The sequence below is a fragment of the Toxotes jaculatrix genome, chromosome 6, assembly GCF_017976425.1.
Source record: "Toxotes jaculatrix isolate fToxJac2 chromosome 6, fToxJac2.pri, whole genome shotgun sequence".
Classification (NCBI taxonomy): Eukaryota; Metazoa; Chordata; class Actinopteri; family Toxotidae; genus Toxotes; species Toxotes jaculatrix.
The window spans coordinates 4,266,699-4,288,121 of NC_054399.1; the positions used below are offsets into that span (position 1 = coordinate 4,266,699).

Consider the following 21,423-nt stretch of genomic DNA (forward strand, 5'->3'; position numbering starts at 1 on the left):
AGAGCAGACCAGTTTGCTTTGACTGTGTGCCAACACATTTAAAAAAGAAAGAGAGGGACACACAAGGACAAACAGAAGAAAGTAAAATATTAGGTTTACATTGTGCTGTCATTCATAGACAGTCAAATAAATCTGCTCAGAGCAAATAAATTAGCTTTGACTATGTGTGTGTGTGTGTGTGTGTGTGTGTGTGTGTGTGACAGCTGTGGACCCTTATTGCTATATTGCAGCCCGGTGTTTTAATTTCCTACAACTTTATCATCTATATTTTAAAAAGCAAGAGACTGGCATTATTTGCAGAATAGAGTTTTTAATTAAGTCACCCAACCTTCTCACAGTCCAGGTGATATTTTGTCATCTGGATACCAAAACAGTAGTTATAAGAATAGCAGTATAAGTTACAATATTGTTGTTTGTTTTTCTTGGACTTAAAATTCACTGAAATTTATCAAAAAAGTATGAATTTTAAAATATCTGTGTGACACTGGAGGTTATATGTTCAAAGTTTATGGCACTTGTGTAGTTAAACAGGGAAAAGTTGCCTAACACATCTTTTTTAAAAAGACAGACATTTGGTGCAATATGCTCTCAACAAGTACACGTTCCACATAAGGTTCTGAGTCAAGCTGCACAAGAAATCAGCACATGAATGTAAAAAAAAAAACTGTGTACAGAAGAAGGGAAAAGAGAATACATTCATGTGCTCCTGTTTCACATTGATAGGAGGGCCCTCTGACGACACAGTCTGACTGCCAAAAATAAGTGTTTTAGCTTGTTTTAGCATGTGTGCATAGCTTAATTCCACCATAGAAAATTCTGAGCTGCATCTTTATGTAAAACATTTTTTTGTTTTCGTAGAAACATCCCAAAACTAGTATCTGTCACCAAACGTGATATGCAGACAGTGCCTCTGTGTATCTGTGACACAGGGCTCAGGGCAGGTACCAGCGATGGGCGTCAGTGTCGAGCAGATTTACAGATTTTGTCATAAACCTCGGGAAAGGCCTCCTTACAGCCCAGTTCCTCTCTCAGTCTATGATACAACTGTCCATCAAACATCTCCCAAAACTCCTCTCGGTCCATGTACACATCTGCATACAGCATCTGGAACCTGAGGGAGGCAGATGGCAAACAGATGGTAAATGTGTTGATGAATGTAAATGCAAAAAGAGGGAATGCAGCGTGACTGTCACTGAGAGACTGTCATAAATTGAATGTATCATTAGAGACTTACCCATGCACATCTCTGACAAACTTCTCCAGCTGACGTGTTGATGCTTTAGCTTCAAAGTGTTTGACCTTGGGCTCTCCATAAGCCCCAATATCCACATACAGCTCCTCCTCTTGACCTTTGGGATGAACCATCCCTCTGCCTGGTGGCAACAGGAATGGACACAGCCACAGAGGGTAAACCTGAAATAACACACCACATATGAAGAATTCAATCAGTTCCTGCTATAAACAGAGAGCATCTAGTGGGTTTATCCATAGCTGAGTCTTACATCGATGTCCTGGTGAAAGCACGTGATGGCGTCCTTCAGATGCTTCATGGGTACCAGCATGTCCTGAACCACGTGGTGCTGTTCGTAAAGCCGCCTAATGGTTTCTCCCTGTGTGAGCTTCAACAGAGAGATCTTAGGAGGAACCATCCATCCAAAAAGCCAGCGGAACACCGGGTTGTTGCCGAATGGGATGATGTCCTGAAGAAAAGACACAAATATACACACCCATTTGTACAAACAGGGTAGAAGAAGATGCCTAAGTGACCTTCTGTGATACAATGTGCTTTGTAGTTAGTTGCTGACCTATTAACTGAAACAGATGTAAATGTGTGTATGGATGTATATAACTTCCATAATAGCTGAAATTTTATAAGCAACTGAATATGTAACCGTTAAAATAAATCACTGCTGAATACCACTGAATTTATAGCATTATATGTGCAGAAGATAATTTCAAGTGGAGTAATTTCATAAACTTTTGTGTTCAAAAAGAAAATAGAAAATTTAAGTGGGCAGGGGTTTAAATTGCTCATCTGATCTTGGATCTTCTTGAATCATGTGACTGACAGACTCGATCAATTATCCTGTCTGAATTTCTCTATTCCAGTTTGAGCGACGATTGAGTTTTTTGGCTTCACTTGAATTCTTAGATAAGAATTCAGCTAAATTAATTTAATGAACTTGAAAAATATTTTAATTAATCACATTACCTAAACTAAAACAAAAGCTTTTTTTTTAACTGCACCACCTAAGATGTCCTTCTAGAAAGCCTGTACATTTACTGTTACAATTGCATGACTGATTTAAATCCACTAGAGGGCAGCCACAGCTCAACAATCACTGCCAAACACTTTCTCTCATTGCCATGAATAACACATCAATGATGTCTACGACAAATTGTCGATTAATGGTTAGTCCTACTTCTGCCTGACTTTCCTCTGCACTGTCTGCAAAAACAAAATCCTTTCAAAAGCCCAGAGCTAGCTCCTTTAGATATCTGTCAAACCAATACCATGCATAATTCATCACAACATTTACTGTCACAGACAACAAAGGATGCCAAGCCCTTCTCACTAATGGCTAATGGTGTGTGTATATATGTGGGTACAAAATGTGTGTGTGAGACAGACAGAGCATTAGAGTGTCATAAAGAGAAGTGAGCAAGCAGTTGGTAAGATGATGACAAGCTAAAATGTGGCAGATATACGTCGTCCTTTAATGTAATATTAAAGCTCATGGAAACACAGCCTCTGTAAGTGTGTGTGTTTTGTGCGTACCTGAAGCTCCCAGAAGATGCTGCGTGTGTGTCTGTGGTAGTACTGTCTCAGAGGAATGTACTCTACTCCAGTGTGGTCTCCTTTCAGGTAGCCCTCCACGTGTTTAAAGAACCAGGGTTTGAAGTGCAGGCCGATTCTGTTAATCTGATGTCAGAGGGAAAAGTGAGGTTAAATTTGATAAAACGTCCAATAGTTATACCGCTTATCCTTCAGAGCAGAGGTCTTCAACAGGGGGTCCGTGACCCTTAGGGGGTCCACGGAGGTACTGCAGGGCGGTTGTGAAATTTTTGGTTGATTAGGCAAGTTTTTATATATGGGTATTTTATTTTTCCCCCATTTTTTCCCACAAATTTAAATGTCTTTAAAAACACATTCACACAAATCCAACATATTAGCAAATGGATAAATGGAAGCAGAAGTTGTTATCTTAGATAGATGTTATCTATCTAACATGTGCAAGGTACAGTGAGTAGGATGGCCGTGTCACTGCCGCCCTACTCACTGTAGTGTAGTCCATCACTCGGCTGATGTATAGAGACAAACCGGTGGGAAATTTAGAGTCGCCAGTTAGTATGTATGTCTTTGGACTGTGGGAGTAAGCTGGAGTACCTGGGAGAACCCCACACAGGCACAAGGAAAACCTGCACAGAAAGGCCCAGACCAGCTGCTTACTGCGAAGCAACAGTGCTAAGCATTACACCACCGTGTCGCCCTTGATTAAACATGTGAAACCAAATCTACATACACGCTAACACACACACGCCTTACCTTATCAGGCTCTGCGTGGTCAGTCATGGTTCCCGTCATGATGACAGCGGTGTCCAGGCTGTACTGGATGCCCTCGACAAATGTGTTCTGCTTGTTCTCTGATGCTTCACTGAAGCGTTTACAGATGTTCTCCAGGCCTCTGACCGGCTCGTAGCGCAGCTTCACCCATGGCTTAGCGGGGACTATTTTGATCTCTGCTGCAACCAGGAATCCCAGAGTACCACAGGACCACGGGACGGCGTGGAACAGATCTGAGTTTTCCTCCTGTGTGACAGAAAAATGTTTTTTTCCTGTTTGAACAAGAACAAACAGCTCTGCAGCACACTTGTGGTGATGACTGTGGTCTCTGTTGTCTAATGTTGGGTTATTTGTCTTGCATGATAGCTTTTACAACTAAACCATTAGCAAACCTCACAGCACCAACCACTTTATCTTCTCACTAGGTGGCCACTCCTTTTACTTTACTTGGTGTGAGAACTGTACATGTTACTGTCAAAAACCACACATTTTTCATGCCCGTGTACATACAAACAAACATCACAGTAATTACATCAAAAACAAGCCTCTTTTTGGGCACCATGGATTGTAAAAATCAGTTTAGCCATGATTGTAGAGGAAAACAATCATGTCTCTGTATCAGGGCTTTATTTTCTACTTGCTAGTAGAAAGATTACTAACAACAGTATGTACAGTATTGGGAAACAGTAGATGTGGATTATTATAGTTAGAAGGGGACTGAACACCATCTGTCTAAAGTGCTTGACATTTGTTTTCTCTGGCCAACAGCCGCCTTCGGCTGCCAAGGGGTAAAGTACAGATATTTTGTGAAGATGGTGTTGATAATGTTATCATGGTGATCCCTGCTGTCAGCTTTGTGATGCCAGAAGACCTGAGTCAAGCCAAAAGATAGCTGGCAACCCACTTATCTGACTTCATGCTACAGGCCCGTGGACTCAGAGACACACTACACACACTCAGTACTTGCCTCTGTGCAGCGTACTAAACTGCCATCAGCTAGGACCAGTTCATATGCGACACAGATGTGCTGAAACAGCCCGTAAATATGAGAGGACGACTCGATTCCCGTACCCATCACCAAACCACCTGAGAGAGGAGAGAGTATAAAAGATCTCTTGTTAGTAATTTGATTTCTTTACAGGTGAGACCACCAGAAAACAAACACATGAGCAAAAAGCAGTGTTTGCCTACTGGGAGTGAGTATATCGGAGCCTGTGTGGACATCAGGATAAATGAATGTACTGTGGCCTGATGGAAAAACATTAGATTGTTGATGCACAGTTTATGGCATCAGGAAATCCATTATGAAACCTGATCCAGGGGTGCTTCCAACACTGCAGCCATTTCCTCCCAGTTTCATCTTTTTAGCTACAACATCAATCTTCTAACACAATTAGAGAAGTTGCTGAGGCTCTAAACAGGATACAGTGATTGATGGAAGAGATGCAAGATCACTGAACAACGAGCTGTGGAAATCATCAGTACATGGCTCTATTTCTAGAAACCAGATGATGCCAATCTAGGATGATTCCCCAGAAGATAATGTGCATTGATTGTAATATGGACAACATACCCACGGTGAGATCATCCAGCTCAGGTAGCACTGGCAGTGTCCAGCCAATAGAATTGAGGAGGGCAGTCACCTGACCCATGTTGGCCAGCGGCTCAACTCTCACCACCTAAAAAACAAGGATCACTGTGAGTTAAGATCTGCCACCAGGTGGAGAATATAAAAAAAAATACTTACTAATTACAATTTTTAGTCTTATTTGTGTCACTCCTGTTGGTTAATTGGTAAACTGTAACCACTAGGTTAAATGCTGAGATCTGAGAACACAGCTTTTTTTAGCACAGAACTTTGCTAAAAAGAAGTACAATGGGGCCAGAAACACAGGCAGTCAGATCTTCACACACGTATTAAAAAGCCCATAGGTTATCCATGGAAAAAACAAGTGAATGGAAAAATTATTAACTAATGTGGCCCTTAAAATAAAGTAGTTTAAAAAGGCTGTTTGTTGACTTGTTTTAGGACCTGTATATTCTTCTGTCTTCTGCCCTGTTGAAACAATGTCCCTGTGTGTCCAGATGACAGCAGTGATGTTGGTCAGTATGGCGATATCATAGTCATAAATCAAAGTACTGGACTAATTAAAGAGGAAAAGGGAGAAGTCAAGGGATCACTAACATTATTAAGATTCATCCTCTGTGAACCGTGGATATCTGCACCAAATTTTGTGCCAATCCATGTTTTACAATTTTGACCTGCTGGTGGCACTAGATGTAAAGTCAGGGGATCATCAAGTCAGCAGGGTTCCTCCTCTGGGGGACAATGAATGTCTGCACAACATTTGATGGCAATCCAGCTAATAGTTGTATATCTAGATATTACAGTCTGGACTAAAGTGATGAACCTACAAACCAACAATACCATCCCTAGAGCCTTGCTACTAGCATGACTAAAAAAATAAGACCCCAGTTGTATTAAACCAGAATCATTCTTTCAGTTAAAACTACAAAGCTCATGTTTTTGGAGTCTACTTTTTTTACAGTATAAATTTTGCAATGCCATAGCAGTAAATTCACAGGCACAACTAATAGCACTGGCTAACAATGGCTACATTCCCTTTAGGTTTTACAATTTCACGGCCATGGTGTTGTGCATGATGGCTCACGGTAATGGCTTACTAGGACACTTAATGGAACTGAGCAATTGTTAATGTTATTAATTACGTGTCTGCTTTTCTTACTATGATGAGTGGAAATGTCTGTCAGGAAAAAAGGTCCATGAGCAAAGCTGAGTAGAGATGGTTGAGTGGTTAAGCAGATGGGAGTATGCCTTATTCATATTTAAACATTTGACACATTTGCAAAACATCTGGTAACACAACCCGTGGGCCTCCTCCTACCTGCCTCTTAGTGTCCACCTCCAGGATATCCATCATATTGATCATGATGTTTTTGTGGGTTTTCTTGTATTTCCCCACCCTGAGAGACACAGTGAGCCAGCCGGGTCGACCCGTGCACATGTAGGTCTTAGCCCCCTCCTTCTTCCACTCACGCACCTGAAATGTGTCAGATATGATACAGGGAAGAACATTAAGTATTATTGTCTATTAAGGAACACAGCATACCTGGCTCTTTACCTATACCACTCAGCCATCATCAAGGCTAGCTGTCAATGACTTTCCTGGTATAAAAGACTCAGGTAACGGGACTTGACAGCTCATTTGAACTGTTCAAAGTATGCTGAGTGAACACTAATAACTAATAAACTTGACAAATCCTTCATCCCATTGTGGAGAGCTTGTGTCTTTCCTTCACTGTTTTCTTAGAGTCCAAATAATGGGCTCTCAGGCCTGTGGCTAGATTTATTTACCCATACTTCATGTCAAATCCCTCTCTCCTGACCAAATCCTTTTGGGAAGCAAAGTATTAGGTATCTGACTTGGATGTTCTCACCCCACTGTGTTCCCTGTGGTCTCTCTCTCTTTCAAAGTCAGAATATTATCAGACCTCAAAAAGATGTAAGCTATAAACTGAGCTACATTCAGACTGTCAGTAAACTAAACCTTTACCAACATTTTAACTTTGTTCCAGAGAACATTTAATCGTGTGTCCAGCCTGGAAGCTCAGAGGTCTTGGTTAAATGAAGCAGAACCTTCCTGGGTTTCACACTGTTATAGTTTTAAATGACACAGACACACACCTGTGCACAGAGACACAGTCAGAGGACGGTTTCCTCACCTGTCGCTGGATGTCTCGCACGCGCTGGTCGTGCAGTTTGGGCGCAGAGCACATCTTGAAAATGAGCCATGCCCGCACATAGTAATACACATCAAATATAACGGAGAGCGGCAGCAGGAACAAACAGACAAATATCCACCTCTGATGGACGATCACGTAATCTAGACCTTTAACTTTGATCCACAGCAGGAACATAACGACCAAGCCTCCTAAATACAGCAGCGGATCCATCGCGTCTGGACAGATCAGATCCAAATGTGCACGGACTGTAAACTAAGAGAATCTGGTACAGTTTTTAGTTAAGCTACCTCTGACCACTGGTACATTCTTGTGGGTAAACTCCGCATTGATTATTCCAACCCCAAAACCCGACTCCCGATCACCCCTTCGCTGCGATAGGTGAGTGGGGCTAGGTGGTCGGTCGGCCACTCCCCTGCTCCATACTGACTGGTCAAAACGGCCAAAGGGGAGGGCTCGGGCGCCGGAGCTTCACGTTGATTGGCTTAGCATGTGACTGAAGGGAATTCTAGAGCTGTAGCCTTTCTGTTGTTTAACCAATCATAAAGCAGAGAGGCTGTCACACCATGTGCGCTGGCTCATGGTTCTGTTACAACACTATATCCATATCAGCCACTGAGAAAGAGAAGGGGAGAATAGAGCAAGAGATTATCTCAGGTTTTCTTGAGAGCAAGAAGTGGCATAAGAACTTAAACTTTATCCAACTCAGTGCATGAATATAAGCAAGTTACACATACTCGCAGTCTAGATTCCATCAATCGACTGCCATGAAATCTGATCGCCATTCATGGTTCCCAGAGGATGAATCCTGCTGACTTCTGGTGATCCCCAGACTTTTCATTTATCACCACCATCAGATCAAAATGTTCACGTGTCCAGAACTTTGGTTCATGACTTAATACCTGCAAAACGAAATTCCCATCAGCCTCAGGTGTACCTTGACTAGCAAATGTTAGAATACAAATATATTAAACTACAGAAGTGAACACAGTAAAAATTACAATTTCAGCAAGTAATTGTGAACCAGTTAGCGTGCTGGTGTTAGCATTTAGCTCAAAGCACACTGTATAAATACAACCTTACAAAGCCACTAGACTGCTGAAAACTGAGCCTCCTCAGTCACTCAACTTACCAAGGATCTTAGGTTGCAATGAGGGTTGTTTCAAGACAAAACCGGCCAACACTGAACTCTTATAATTCTGTGACCTAACACAATGATGTTACCAAACATCTTATTTTGGTAAAGGATGGAGGCCTAAATTTTGCTCTGTTTCATGTAGAACATGATGTTTGCAAGGTCCTGATCTGTCACACACACACACACACAGGCATAGGGCTAAAGTGGTACCCTTCAGATACATTAGACAGAGGGAGGGTGGGGCACCAGTAAAGATTTCTTAATGGGCTCTGCCGTCCTCTCGTCCATCTGCCCTGATGATAAACACACAGCTACTCTACATTAGCCTGATGCGCATCAAAGCCTTCACTGTTTTCTTTTTCTTTCTTTTCCAACAAACCATCAATTTTAACACTTTCCCAGAGGAAATCTACAGAGTAAGGACTAACACATGGACCATACGATCATCACTTTTTATCAATAGAGGAGATGGAAACGATGGGAACAAATAAGTAAGATTCAGTGACCTATTCCTTGCCGCATCAGGATTTCTGTAACTGCAGAGTAAATAATTTGGATGTCTGGTCAGTGTTAGAGTGCGTGGGGAGTGCACTCTGTGGGACTATTGGTGTGTGAGTGACTTTATCCAGCCGGTCACAGCCTGCACAGTAACCTCAGGAACAGTTACAGTCCTGGAGGAGGATGCCTTCCCTGCACCACGGAGCTATCTTCATCGGAGCCTTCCTCATTGTGACCGGTGGGTCCACAGCCTTCTTGGCCTCGGCCCAGAGCCGCCTGCAGGCTTTCTCCCTCTGCTGTGTGGTGCTGGGGGTGGTTCTGCTCATCCTGGGGCTCTTCTGGGCAATGAACAGAAAAAATGCCGCAAACTACAACCATGGGGAGTTTGACCCAGACTGCCAACATTATCCGTACGACTTCTTCGTACCCCCGGGGAGCCACTTCCCAGAGTCCCAGTCAGTGTTTCTTCCCAGGTGGGTGAAGTAAAAAAGGCAGTCATTTAAGATATTTGTATAGCTGCTTTGCACAGTTGAAGATGTGTTTGTAAGTACGATCGGTTTTACCCTGAAGCCAGACTCCACCAACTGATGTTACAGAATTACATATATTTTTATACAAACAATAAAAAAATAAAAAATAAGTCAACCCAAGAAATATATTTTAGTCTGCTCTTCCATGTCATCCAATTAATTCTTCCTGACATTGCTCTGTATCTGATCACATCATGGTTCATCACAGTTTTCAGGGTGCTTTTGGGTTAGAGCTGTACATGCACACAAATAACTGTACCAGGGTCTTGCACACAGACCACAACAACTGCACCTTTTCCAAGACTAATTCCTTTCCTTTTATTAAGACTCTTATTCATTTTGACAAATATACATATGAACCTTTAAACTTTAAGCCCTGCCCTTTAAAACCTCCCATAAAAAATGTTCAGGAAAGTTAAATGAGAAGATGGATACCACTCTTATCTGTAGGCTAAATATGAAGGTACAGGTAGGAGTCAATTAGCTAAGCTTAGCATAAAGACTGGAAACACAGATAGGCCTACACAGCTAGCCTGCCTCTGTCCGCAGGAAACAAAAGCTACCTGCTAGCTCTTCAAAAGCAAATTAGCATATCTAATTTGTTTAACATGCTAAGCTAACAGGCTGCAGGCTCCAGTTTTAGTGCACAGGCATGAAAATGGTAATCAATCTTCTCATTTAACTCTCAGCAACAAAGAGTATTCCCCAACTATTCATTTAACTGAGTAGGTAAAGGAGCGCAGTACTCTTGCAGCCTTCATTTTAACCAAATCAGCTGATTAGCTTCTGCTGTCTGGTTAGACACATGCTAGTTAATAAAATAAACTAATAAAGTATTTGGAAAGTAGCCCTGCATATGGCTCATGGTTACAGAGCATGGCTGTAATTCAAAAAAATTTTAGCATCCCACACAGCCAGGACATCCACTGCACCTTCATGAAACTCAATTCCAGTATTTGGCAAGAAATACGACAACTGACATAAAAGTCCATCTGCTATTTAGTATGTGATCTCTACAACTGCTGACACGTGAATTTGTGTTTCTACATGACTGTTTTTACCTGATTTCTTGCTGCCACTTTTTCGGGAGTGTAGGACAATGGAGCGCCACAGGCATGGTGCACGTGGTGAGGAATTTGACTACCCTCCCATGGACTCCGGTGGTTTTAGTCCAACGCCTCATCCTCCTCCTTGGCTGGGACCTCCGCCGCCGTACGAGGTTGCCATCAAGTCCACGTGCAGCTCTACACACCTGCGGCGTGCATACTCAGACACACACCTGGCAACAGAGCCCCTGTTTGGACAGTCAAGAGAGATCAGCTTTGAGGTGTGATGCTGGACGATGTAGATACCCCGCCTCTCTGGGGCTCACTCATACTCTACTGTAGCTGCCTTTTGACAGCAACAAACTTTATCAAACAATTGAAGCATGCTTCTTTCTTGGGTCCTCGCATGATTTCTGTAATTACAATGCAGGGGTTAGCAAATACTCAAAATATATGGTGAACTCAGCCTTATCAGACCAAAGTAAAGTAATGAAACACTTTTTTCTTCTTCTTCATGAAATGCACGGCCACTACAATCCACCATTTCACTGTGTATTCATGAACATTATATACGTGTTTTAAACTATCTTGAAGGGACAGAATATCACGCACAAATTTTGGTTGAGATCAACCTGGTATTCCAAACAGGAAGTTTAAGAAAGAGAGCCTAGGTCAGTCCAAAGGTGACAAAATCCACCTACCAGCACCTCTATAGCTCATTAAATAACACACTGCATCTGGTTTCTTTAATCTGTTCAAACCTTGACGTGTAAAACAACAGGTCATGGTTTTACAGGGGGTTACATGCTGGATAATAAAGACTTTCAGCCCTTATGCTAAGCTAAGCTAACACACAGCAGACATATCAAGCACAGATCACATCTACACACACACAAACACACACACACACACACACACACACACACACACACACACACACACACACACACACACACACACAATTTTTGTTCTTGAACATCTTATTTGCCTGGCAAGACAGTTGGTAGGTGACAGTTACCTCCATGTGGTGGAAATAGTGTTTAAATATCCCTCAGGTTTGCCTCCTTAAACATTTGCTCAAAGAACACAATTATGTTTAATGAACTCTTCTAATTCTTTTATCTTATTTTGACCTACATGATATTTGCAATGAGAGATAATGATGTAAAAGTCAAAATGTACCTACAGGCTGCCATAAATATAAAAGCTAATAAATTCTTGTTTTCTAGTGCAGTGACTAAAGTGTTTTGCAAAGACTCTACCAATACAAATCTGAACTTTATACTAAATTGGTGGTTTCAACTGGAGCTTAAAAACCAGGCAAGGTTCAAGATCACGTTAATCTGCTATATGCAGGATACTTTAAGGGATCAGTTGCCATGACAACAGATGCACACAGGAAATCCAGGATTTCCGTAAAGTTCAGGTCAAAAGATCTGGTTAACTGGATAATCGTCCTTTCTGGGATTCCCCTGGTGATGGCAGAGGAGTGTTTTCTCTATTTTCTAGCCAGGATGTTGTGACCCTTGGGAATCCTCTGGGAAAGGCGAAAACGTCATTCAGAAAAAATGCTTTCCCCATAAGGACTAACATGCTCCACCACAAGACAGATGTGATAATTCATTCGGGGAAACTGGCACCCAGGCCTGCAGAGGTCTTTTAGTTTGTGTGCCACACATGTACTCATCAGCTTGTTGAAGGCAGGGGAACGATGACTCATCTGACCATATGTTTTTCCACTGCTCACCACTAAGTTTTAAATATTACAACTTGACCTATTGCAACCATAGAATCTGTCTGTTTAAAAGGATCACATCAGTGTTTTTCCTTGTTTGTACATTTTTAATATGTTTTTCCTTCTTTCCAGATGTCTGTTGATATCCATGCATGTTGGTGCGATGTGGCAATCAGCCTGTAGAGATTTAAACTTGTTTGGGGAAGGCAATTAAGCACATTAAAAGCATTAGCTGTTTGTAAAACTCCTTTGCCGTGAGATATTCAGGTGCTGGTGGGAGTCCATGATTTTAAAGATTAGAGAAGTGACCACTCCAAATGCATTCCTATGTTGTTTTAAAATCAAATGTTAAAAGTCAAACATGGAAGTTGTGGGGGAAAAAAAGAAGCTGTTTAGCAGCCATCTCTAAAATCTTTTATACTGAAGAACTCACAGCAGGGTATGAATGGACCAACAAGGAAGAATTAAAAAAGTAAATGTCTTTAACTAAAACATGCTCCAAATCAATGTAACTAAAAAAAAAAGTATATTATTCATTGTAAATTATGTAAAAGGTGAAATTTTATTCTTTTTTTCATTATCAACTACCAAGCATTAGATTTTGTTTCACTTATTTTTCAGTTAGAAAATACTGGTGTATGAGGTTTGTTTTGAACACAACAGTGGATGGTGTGGAGGAAGAGGAGGAGTCCCACAGCCTTCATGACCTCTAAAATAAGATGCTGCACTACACTGAACTGAACTGATGACCAGAAGTACACTGTTGTGATCTTTGACAGCACAAGGACAACTGACTTCAGCTGCTCTGATGGACTTGCACGCATGCGCGCGCGCACAAACACGTACACGCACACACACACTACCTACAACATGAGAACTGATAGGAATCACAATTACAAACAGTCCACCCTGTTCCTTTTAAATGAATGAATGTGCATGCTTCTATGACTGATATGTTTTATTCTTGAAAATCTTTTCAAATCTCTTCACGTTTTCAAACCCTGTATGTGTGTATTTAACTTTATTTAATAAAATAGTCACGAGGGAGACGATCTCAGGCGCCTTGTTGTCTCATTCATGGGCTTGTTTTCTAGTCTCACAACACACTTTGAATATTATCTGACAGTGTAGACAGTTTTTCCCTAAATTTAAAGAATCTTAATCCTCTCATCGCTTTGAGAAAGGCTTTTTGTCCCCACACCCTCCCGTTTACACATATTGTAATTTTTACGTGTTATAATGTTTGATAACATGTCTCTGATTAATCAAATGAAAAGCCGAGGTGGCCATGATGGTGCATTTTGGGGTGGGAACACAGAAAATGTGCTGCCCATCTCTGTTTTCACAACCAAGATCAACCTGAAGATCCACGCAGAATGAGAAACCAGACTATGAAGACCGGAGCCACCAGAGACTTATACCCCGGGGCAACCGAAAAATATCCAGGTGAGGGTGGTGGGGTGATCAATTTTAATTATCAGAGGATCTCTGATCAGAAAAGAGAGGAGTAGGAGCAGTAGAGGGTGAATTCATGGGGAGAATTTCCGAGTTGAAGAAGTTAAAAGATACCGGGCAACAAGTTAAAGGCGCATTAAATCCATATTAGAAATCGAGAAATCACGAACTTCCTCGTAAAGCGTTGTGATAATAGATGATAACCACCGCTTCAGTTTATTTCTAATCAATACAGTCTCATCAAGCCAGTTTCCATTTCCTCTTAGAGCCCCCCTCCCATCCCAGGCCAGTAAGGATCATCCCGCTCCACCCCCAGCAGAGCTCCACCTCAGGCAATGGGTGTGTTTTGTTTTGTTTTTGTTTTTTTTGTTTTGTTTTTTTACTTATCAGTTCATATTGAACTGGGACTGTAATTCCGTTCTTGTGCAAATAGCTTGTCCAAACAGCGACAAAGTGACAGTGTAGAGACGGTGCAGCCCGCCCTGCCCTCCATTCCTCGTCACTGAAAAACCCTTCCTCATAAAAAAACACTTCCTCACACCGCACGGATCCTCCTGCTGCCGCTGCTGCTACTGCGCTGCTGTGGGCAGATGAAAACCGAACAGTGCCCGGCCCACATGCGACATCAACTCCTATCCTACTGATTTTCGGTGCCGTAATCAACCCAAACCCGGATCCGCTTCTCCTGCGGGGAGAGAAAAGCAAAGCTTCAGATCAGCAGATAATGAGAGAGGCGCGGCGGGGTCGCAGGATACACGGACTGAAGCGGAGGGACTGTTTTTCCCGGAGTTTTTCAGAGCTCGGGAGGAAGCCACGGGGTCATCATGAGGAGAGCTAAAGTTGGTGAAAAGGAGAAAAGAGATGGTTAAGCTTTCAGCCCACGCATCTGCTGAACAGCTCCTCACCGCGACTTCCTACCAGGTAGAGAGAGGATCGATGTTTATGGCAGCGCGCACACACGCGCAGAGATCGTTTACATGTTGCATGCGTGCGTTGTTGTTTCCCCCTGAAGTCACTTTCCTTCTGTCCCCTTTCTCCATCTATCACTCACCTCCACACACCCAGACACACACTCCCATTCCCAGCCGTAGTCTTGGATGCTGTGTATGAGCCCCCGCCTCTCTCTCCTACAGACTGGCTGCTCCTGAAGTGGAGGTGCAGCTGTACCTGGAAGAGGTGAATTCCTAGAGGGCTCCGGACATGCCGCTTCCCAAGGGATTACTGCTCTGTCTGGGCATTCTGCTGATGACTGCTGGGGGGGTCATAGTCCTGGTCGTGGGCCTGCCCTATAACTCTGCCCCCCTGTTTGGAGTCGGGTTGTTCCTGGGCCTGGGGGGCATGGGCCTGCTGGTCAGTGGACTCTGCATGGCCATGAAGAATCTGCAGGCGGCGGTGCCCGGACACTTCCTACTGCGTCCTCGCACGGGAACTCGCTTCAGCCCACAGCAGGCCCTGGCCATACAAAGGTACTCAAGTAGGGGCGAACACATGCACTGTATAACATAAGAAACACCAAAGTTAAACCAAAGATAAACCAAAGTTGGACAAATTAAAATTCTGATCTGAAGACAGGGCTAGATATAAAATTAGGGCGTTAAAATGCATCCGGAGGGGGGCAAGAAGAAGGTTGGAAACCCCTTGCACAGCGGACAGCAGACTTAGAAAACTCCCTTTTTATTGTTAACAAACCAACCCTGCCTCCTCTTTAAACATTCAAAGCAAATAACTTTTCAGGCCTCCCTTGTGTTGTTCAGGATAAATAAAGGCGTACGGATAAATGCCAGAGCACACCATGCAGGGAGATGAGCTGACAAATGGTGCTGTTGTTGAACAGATCTCTTGGACACATCACCATGTATTAGTTCTTGTGCAAAGTTTGACAAAGAGCAGTGAAGCGCTTCAGCAACTTGAAAACACTGGACCTGTGACACCAAGAATGGGAAAGCACCAGATTTTGTGATTATGGACTGATTATAGAAGTAGGTCATGGAGCAAACAGCAGACACATATGAATGTGGCTGACAGACTGCCCCTGGCATTGTCTGAAGCAATCTCCGATAGCCTGTGAATTTAAACAAGACATGCTCTGCTCATTGTCCAGCCCCATGGAAGAGAGACGCCAGGAGCACTGTTTCCATCATCAGGGCTTTTTCAACCTCGACTCACTGAGCCGACTAAACTCAGAGCGATCAGTATTTGTAATCCTGAACTGTCTTTTAAACGTGAGACTCAGACCGCTGACAAACGATTTACAGATTTGTTTTAGGGATTTGAATGATGAAATAAACCCATCGACGGGATTATAAAATTTGTAAACTAGAGACTGCATATTCAGAGGCAAATGCTGTGAGCGAAGGAGCAGCTGAAGGAGTGAGGACTGTAGGAAGAGGTGTTTTGAAATGAACGAAGGATGGAAGAAACGAGGAAGCACCAAAGCGAGCTGATGTTTAAGCAGCCTGATAATCGGACTGAGTTGCCATTTTGTTTCCCTTCCTTTATTCGAGCTGTGGCAGTTGCTAGGAGCAGTTAATGCTTTTCACATTGAATATTTAAATGATGTTATTACTGTATGTGGATTTAAAACATGTACAGTTGTGTCAGTCTTATAAACACTTGTCGCCATTTTTCTACTGCTACTTTTCATAAATGTGTGGAACCAGCTGATAAGCAGGCAAGAACCGAATTTTTAATTGTGTTAACACTGAAAGGAGCTGAAGTGTAAAATAAACTGTAATTACTGAAACGAGGTGTCTATGTGCTGAAGTATTAGTGCCGAAAGGACTTGAGGTGTAAGATAAAGTGCAGTCACTAAAAGGAGTTGACAATCAATTTAAGGACTAATGTGCAGTTAGTTGAAGTGTTGGTTGAACTGAAATCACTGAAAGAAGCTGTCTGTCAGTTGAAGTGTGAGCACTGAAAGCAATTGGAGTTTTAGGTGAAAAGTAATCCATGAAAGGAGACAGCTGCCAGTGGTAAAAGGAGCAGAAGTGAAAGTTATCGCTAAAAAGTGTCAACACTGAAAGCAGTTGAAGTGTTAGGTGAAATGTAATCACTGAAAGGAGCTGACTGTCAATTGAAGAGTAGGTGCTGGAAAGATTTGAGGTGTAAGTTAGAGTGTAATCGCTAAAAACAGACGACTGTCAGCTGAAGTGTCCGCTAAACTCCTTTTAGTAATTGGTTCTCTTGCGTTCTCTCTTCAGGAGGTTGGACCGAATTCGTCGGGAGATGTCGACGGATTCTGTCAGCCAGAGACCGGAGCCTGAAGCCTCCCTCCCATCCACCCCGCCGCCCTGGACTATGGAGCCGCCTCCGTCCTACGACACGGTGATGAAAAGCCAGGAGGACAACGAGCAGATTTAACCTCTGGCGGACATCTTTACTTCGTGTCAGTGCCTTTTATCTTCGATTCTCAGAGGGAACCTTTAACGAACAGTCGGTGCTATTGGCGATATATTGGTGGCGTATGCGCTGCAGTGGGGCCTCTTGTGTGCCTTAGGAGAGCCATGCCGATCCAAAACACGAGCCAAGGAGCAAGAAGAGACTGCAGCTGGTTAAAGACTTACACACTGAGCCCCAGTGTCGCCACCGTGTGTGTGTGTTGTGATTGATTTTAAACGGAATTGAAATGATCACTGCAACTGCTTCACTCTACATTAAGGGGCCTTTCTCGAGACCAGCAACATGTAACTTTTACAACAAACTTATGGGAATCGTGTCAGCAGATTGGCTGCGGGGCTCCTGTAGACACATAATTAGGATACTTTATTGGCCTGCTTGAATTTATGTGACCTACTACTGTGGATGCATAGCACTCTTCTTCAAACACAATAAAAACTTTCCTCAAGGCTTCTCTTTGGATCTTCGCTCTTTGCCGTCGTGACTTTGCACAAGATTAATTGACGGCTCACTCCGATGCAAAGTGCCTTTAGCAGTGACAGCAGAATGTAAACAGTACAGTGTTATTCATCTTTCAGCTTTGTATCCAGTGTTTGCAGAGTGTCCACTGTTCATTCTGTGTTGTGATGTTTCTATAAACTTGAGTTAATGAATAGCTACAGAGCTCTCTGTGGGTGGTGTTGCTCTTAGAAATAATGGATTGTTGATTTAAAAGAAGGAAGCTCCGGAAAGGTGGGAAAGGGAAACGCAGGCTTATTTACAATCATGTCCAAACCAAGCAAACACAAACAGTCAGCTCAGTGCTGTTCAAAAGCTGAGTTGCGAGTCTCCTTTGTTGCTAGCAGCTCAAGGCAAGGTGACCTATCAGGTACACACACACCTGCAATTTTATACCTGACCTGAGCAGGCTGTCTGCAGGCTGTAATGAGCAGCAGAGTGGAACCCTGACTCCGTTTTCTCCACCCTCACCTTCAAGCCCTGACACACAAAAACACCAGATTGTTTCTCACTGAACTACAGGTGCCTCAGTTCCAAGTTTACATTATCAGGCAGCGATGGCAGAGGGGAAACCGTACCGGTATGGGCTGATAACGGCCGGGTTGTGTGTGGTGGCGGTCGGCCTCTTCATCATGACTCAGGAGCGACCGCACATCTACGGCACAATGGTTGCTCTGGGCATCGCCATGGTGTGTGTTGGGACTGTGTGGAGCCTGTGCCAGTGCTATCCCAAGGTAGATACAGACTGTGTGTGTTGGAAAGAAAGACGGGAAATGGTTAGTATGATTGCTGTCTTGCAAGAATGGATTTGTTAATGGAGACATTGTGTTTGCTAGGTTATTGTGGCTGCACCAATTCAGAGGAAAGGTCTAGAGGATCTAGTGTGCACTTCTGCTGATGGAAAAGATGAAAGGTAATGTCACACACACACACACACACACACACACACACACACTCACAAACACACACACACACACTCACAAACACACACAATGTCCTAATGGCCTACAGACAAGTGGGTGTTCATCAAGGCCTTAATTATCCCCTGTGGTCCCTCTGTGGTGTATCTCAGCATGCTAAGTGACCATCATGTAGTGGGCAAACATGGCGACAGCAGCAGCATAATGTGAAGGGGGGAGTCTCTACTAATGAACTGTAGATCCTAATTTTATCATCTTTATTTGAAAATGAATGGCGATGTAAAGGCAGCAGAGCAGTGGAGCAAGATAAATGAGCGTGTTGACGAAAGAAGAAGTGGAATAGAACAAAAAGGAGCGATAGTGGCCTGAAGGTTGCAGCCGGAAAGGGCAGATTACTTGGAAACATAAGGGTGGAGACCGTTAATAAGTAATGCCCCCCCCCTCCCTTAACAAGGACAGTTAATGTTCCTTTGATTAAAGCACTTAAGCCTCAGTTAGTGAAGTGGCCAGCGGGTGAAAAAGGAGGTTGGACCATGCAGCTCCTACATTTGAGTGTTTGTAATTACATGAACATTCAGCAGTAGGATAAAGACGTGCATGCTCAGCAAAACGCTGCCTCAGATTACCCAAAAAAAAAAAAAAAAAAAGAAAGTAAGGAAATGAGGACAAAATGCTAGAACAACACTTCTATTTCTGTCTCCCCACACCCCAATTCTTTTGATGTAATTTTAGGCATCCTGAGGCTCTGCCAGGTTTCTGTGGCCAAAAGTCGAGTAGCAGCAGACTTCTCCCCCAGGCCCTGAAGAGCCAGTGTCACAGCTGTCCCACGCTGCACCTGGTCTGAGGCACTCGGGAAAGAGACGAGGGTCCTCTGTTTGATGCTTCTCTATGACCTGTTACTGAACGACAGCCTCCCTCAGGCTTCATGCTGTTTGAGTTTGTACAAATAACGGAAGTGACTGATTCTCTATGAACAGTTTTGCACCACTTGCATCATTGTGAAGTGCCTAGAGATTCCCCTGAGACATAAAAAATTCTCTGCTTTGAATAATTGGTCTAGTACTGTATTGTATTTTGACAAAAAAGTTTAATGAACTACTTGTAGATTGTCAAAAGCATATCTGCTCCTTTTGCCTCATTGAAAAATGAATCTGTGAGTTTGCAAACGTCTTTCATTTCAAATCACGAACTCAGACTACCCCCACCCCACCCCACCCCCCTCCGTTCGGCAGATGAATGCGAAAACAAACATACATCAGTCTGCAAAGTGAAGCTCAAACAGCACAGTGAAGTCACACGAAGAAGAACAATGTCTGAGTTCACAAGGAATTAAATAAATGCTGCATGGTAGTTCCAGAAGATGGCACTATTTACTATATGAAGGAAAGACAAAGAAAGAGTAAAGGCACATGCACACGCACGCACACACACACAGATGTATGTATTAGTCAGGAAGACACTGCACTGACAGACACTTTAAGTCCATTAAAACACATTTTTGTGCCCATGATTTCTAGCAACAAAGTATTTCACTTCCATAAGGCTGGAGGACTTGCAAAAAAGAACTGATGCACCAGATATCCTGAAATATCTATCATGGCTTTTAGCCTGTAGTATGGGTCAAGCTCCAAAAATGACTGGATCTACAATTCCCATAATGCAACTCAGCCACATCTTTCATTACACTCTCCCTGCCTGGTAAATGCCCATAACTTTCGAACTTCATGCCACCAGCTTAACTCAGGATTCCTGTTATAATCTAAAGCATTTCACATTAAAGGAGGAATAGTAAAGTACACAGTCCTATAACATGGCTGAAATCACATTCATTTTCTAACCCAGTAAACCCCATCCTCTGTTATATATTCTTCCATGCTTGATATTTTGTTGTCAGGCACCTGTCAGATCAGACAGTGCAGGTACATGAGATCACAATGCACCAAATTAATCTCCTACTATTCCTCTCCACAGTGACAGACCAGAGTCCTGTGTGCTGCAGAGGTCAGATGTTTGGTTTTTGAAGTCTGATTTAGTTGAACTTCAGCTGCAGAACCAGGGGGACAGCAGTGCAGCGTGTGTGTCTGTGCTTGTGCGGCCGTCCCACACACACGAACCACCCTTTGCATTGGAAATACGGTCTTTCCTCTTCACAATGTTGCACTTGCACATTTGATGTGAACCTCATCCAGCTCAATCCAAGGTAACCCCGATGACCCAGAGGACATTATCTGTCCGTTTTCTCAGGGCGAGTAAACTGATCTGCATGTGTAAAATTCGTGGACTGTCCCTTTAAATCCGCTGCATATCTTCACAACAATGCGTTTTATGCAGGTTTTTTTATTCTAACCGTGTTAGTAATAGTTTGAAATGAGTTAAGCTGACAGAGAGCGACGCCATGTAGATGTAGTTTTATACGTCTGAGCGCACCTCAGCCCTGAGACTGATTAATTAAACTATTAGAGATTAAAAAAAAATAACTTACACAGATAAGATCCCTCTCTGACAGCTTGTCTGCGCGCAACCACGCAGCATAATGTGCGTTTGGGAATACACAAGTACTTGCACTTGCATGCATAACTCACACTGTTGACATTAAGTGCGCGTTAAAACAGCATCAACAAATCAACTTGAACTGAGAGGACGTGTTGTCTCAGACTGACATGCGATCATTACAGGGTGGTTTTTGGGGGCGAGCATGAAACATGACTCCTCCACAGTAAGAGGTGTTTTTAACGGAGGAGAATCATTCGATACAAAAGCGGTGGCGTGAGCCCCGGAGACGTCACCAGTCCCCGCCTTGAATTATAAGAATCAATTGTTCGATTTTTTTTCTCCCCCCCTCAAAAAAAAAAAAAAAAAAAAAAAAAAAATCAGAATCGA

General features: G+C 43.0%; 3 protein-coding genes across 4 annotated transcripts; 2 read left to right on the forward strand and 1 right to left on the reverse strand.

Annotated features, from left to right (window-relative positions):
• Nucleotides 1–349: 349 nt before the first annotated feature.
• dhcr24 (24-dehydrocholesterol reductase) lies at nt 350–7,658 on the reverse strand. Its single transcript, XM_041040612.1, has 9 exons — nt 7,310–7,658; nt 6,472–6,627; nt 5,139–5,244; nt 4,533–4,651; nt 3,548–3,811; nt 2,780–2,923; nt 1,503–1,700; nt 1,235–1,413; nt 350–1,111 (listed from the first exon to the last, which is right to left on the reverse strand). The coding sequence occupies exons 1-9, from the start codon at nt 7,538–7,540 to the stop codon at nt 958–960; spliced, it is 1,551 nt and encodes a 516-aa protein (XP_040896546.1). The 5' UTR covers nt 7,541–7,658; the 3' UTR covers nt 350–957.
• Nucleotides 7,659–9,146: 1,488 nt separating this feature from the next.
• Nucleotides 9,147–10,896, forward strand: si:dkeyp-51f12.2 (uncharacterized protein LOC100151460 homolog). The gene is made up of 2 exons (XM_041041046.1): nt 9,147–9,436; nt 10,589–10,896. Exons 1-2 carry the CDS (start codon nt 9,147–9,149, stop codon nt 10,824–10,826), a joined length of 528 nt encoding a protein of 175 aa, XP_040896980.1. The 3' UTR covers nt 10,827–10,896.
• Nucleotides 10,897–14,137: 3,241 nt separating this feature from the next.
• si:dkeyp-51f12.3 (uncharacterized protein LOC107988041 homolog) lies at nt 14,138–17,752 on the forward strand. Of its 2 annotated transcripts, none has more exons than XM_041040646.1 (3): nt 14,138–14,650; nt 14,795–15,195; nt 16,930–17,752. In XM_041040646.1, the coding sequence occupies exons 2-3, from the start codon at nt 14,930–14,932 to the stop codon at nt 17,087–17,089; spliced, it is 426 nt and encodes a 141-aa protein (XP_040896580.1). In that variant the 5' UTR covers nt 14,138–14,650; nt 14,795–14,929; the 3' UTR covers nt 17,090–17,752. The 2 variants fall into 2 exon arrangements, with proteins under 2 accessions (XP_040896580.1, XP_040896579.1); XM_041040645.1 differs by having other exon boundaries at nt 14,863–15,195.
• Nucleotides 17,753–21,423: the final 3,671 nt, after the last annotated feature.

Coding starts and splice junctions, on each gene's coding strand:
- dhcr24 (XM_041040612.1), bottom strand. CDS start 7,540: ATGGATCCGCTGCTGTATTTAGGAGGCTTGGTCGTTATGTTCCTGCTG. Junction 3,812..4,532: donor GTTTAGTACGCTGCACAGAG/GCAAGTACTGAG, acceptor TCTGTCACACAG/GAGGAAAACTCAGATCTGTT. Junction 1,701..2,779: donor GCATCTTCTGGGAGCTTCAG/GTACGCACAAAA, acceptor TCTTTTCTTCAG/GACATCATCCCATTCGGCAA.
- si:dkeyp-51f12.2 (XM_041041046.1), top strand. CDS start 9,147: ATGCCTTCCCTGCACCACGGAGCTATCTTCATCGGAGCCTTCCTCATT. Junction 9,437..10,588: donor CAGTCAGTGTTTCTTCCCAG/GTGGGTGAAGTA, acceptor TCGGGAGTGTAG/GACAATGGAGCGCCACAGGC.
- si:dkeyp-51f12.3 (XM_041040646.1), top strand. CDS start 14,930: ATGCCGCTTCCCAAGGGATTACTGCTCTGTCTGGGCATTCTGCTGATG. Junction 15,196..16,929: donor CAGGCCCTGGCCATACAAAG/GTACTCAAGTAG, acceptor TTCTCTCTTCAG/GAGGTTGGACCGAATTCGTC.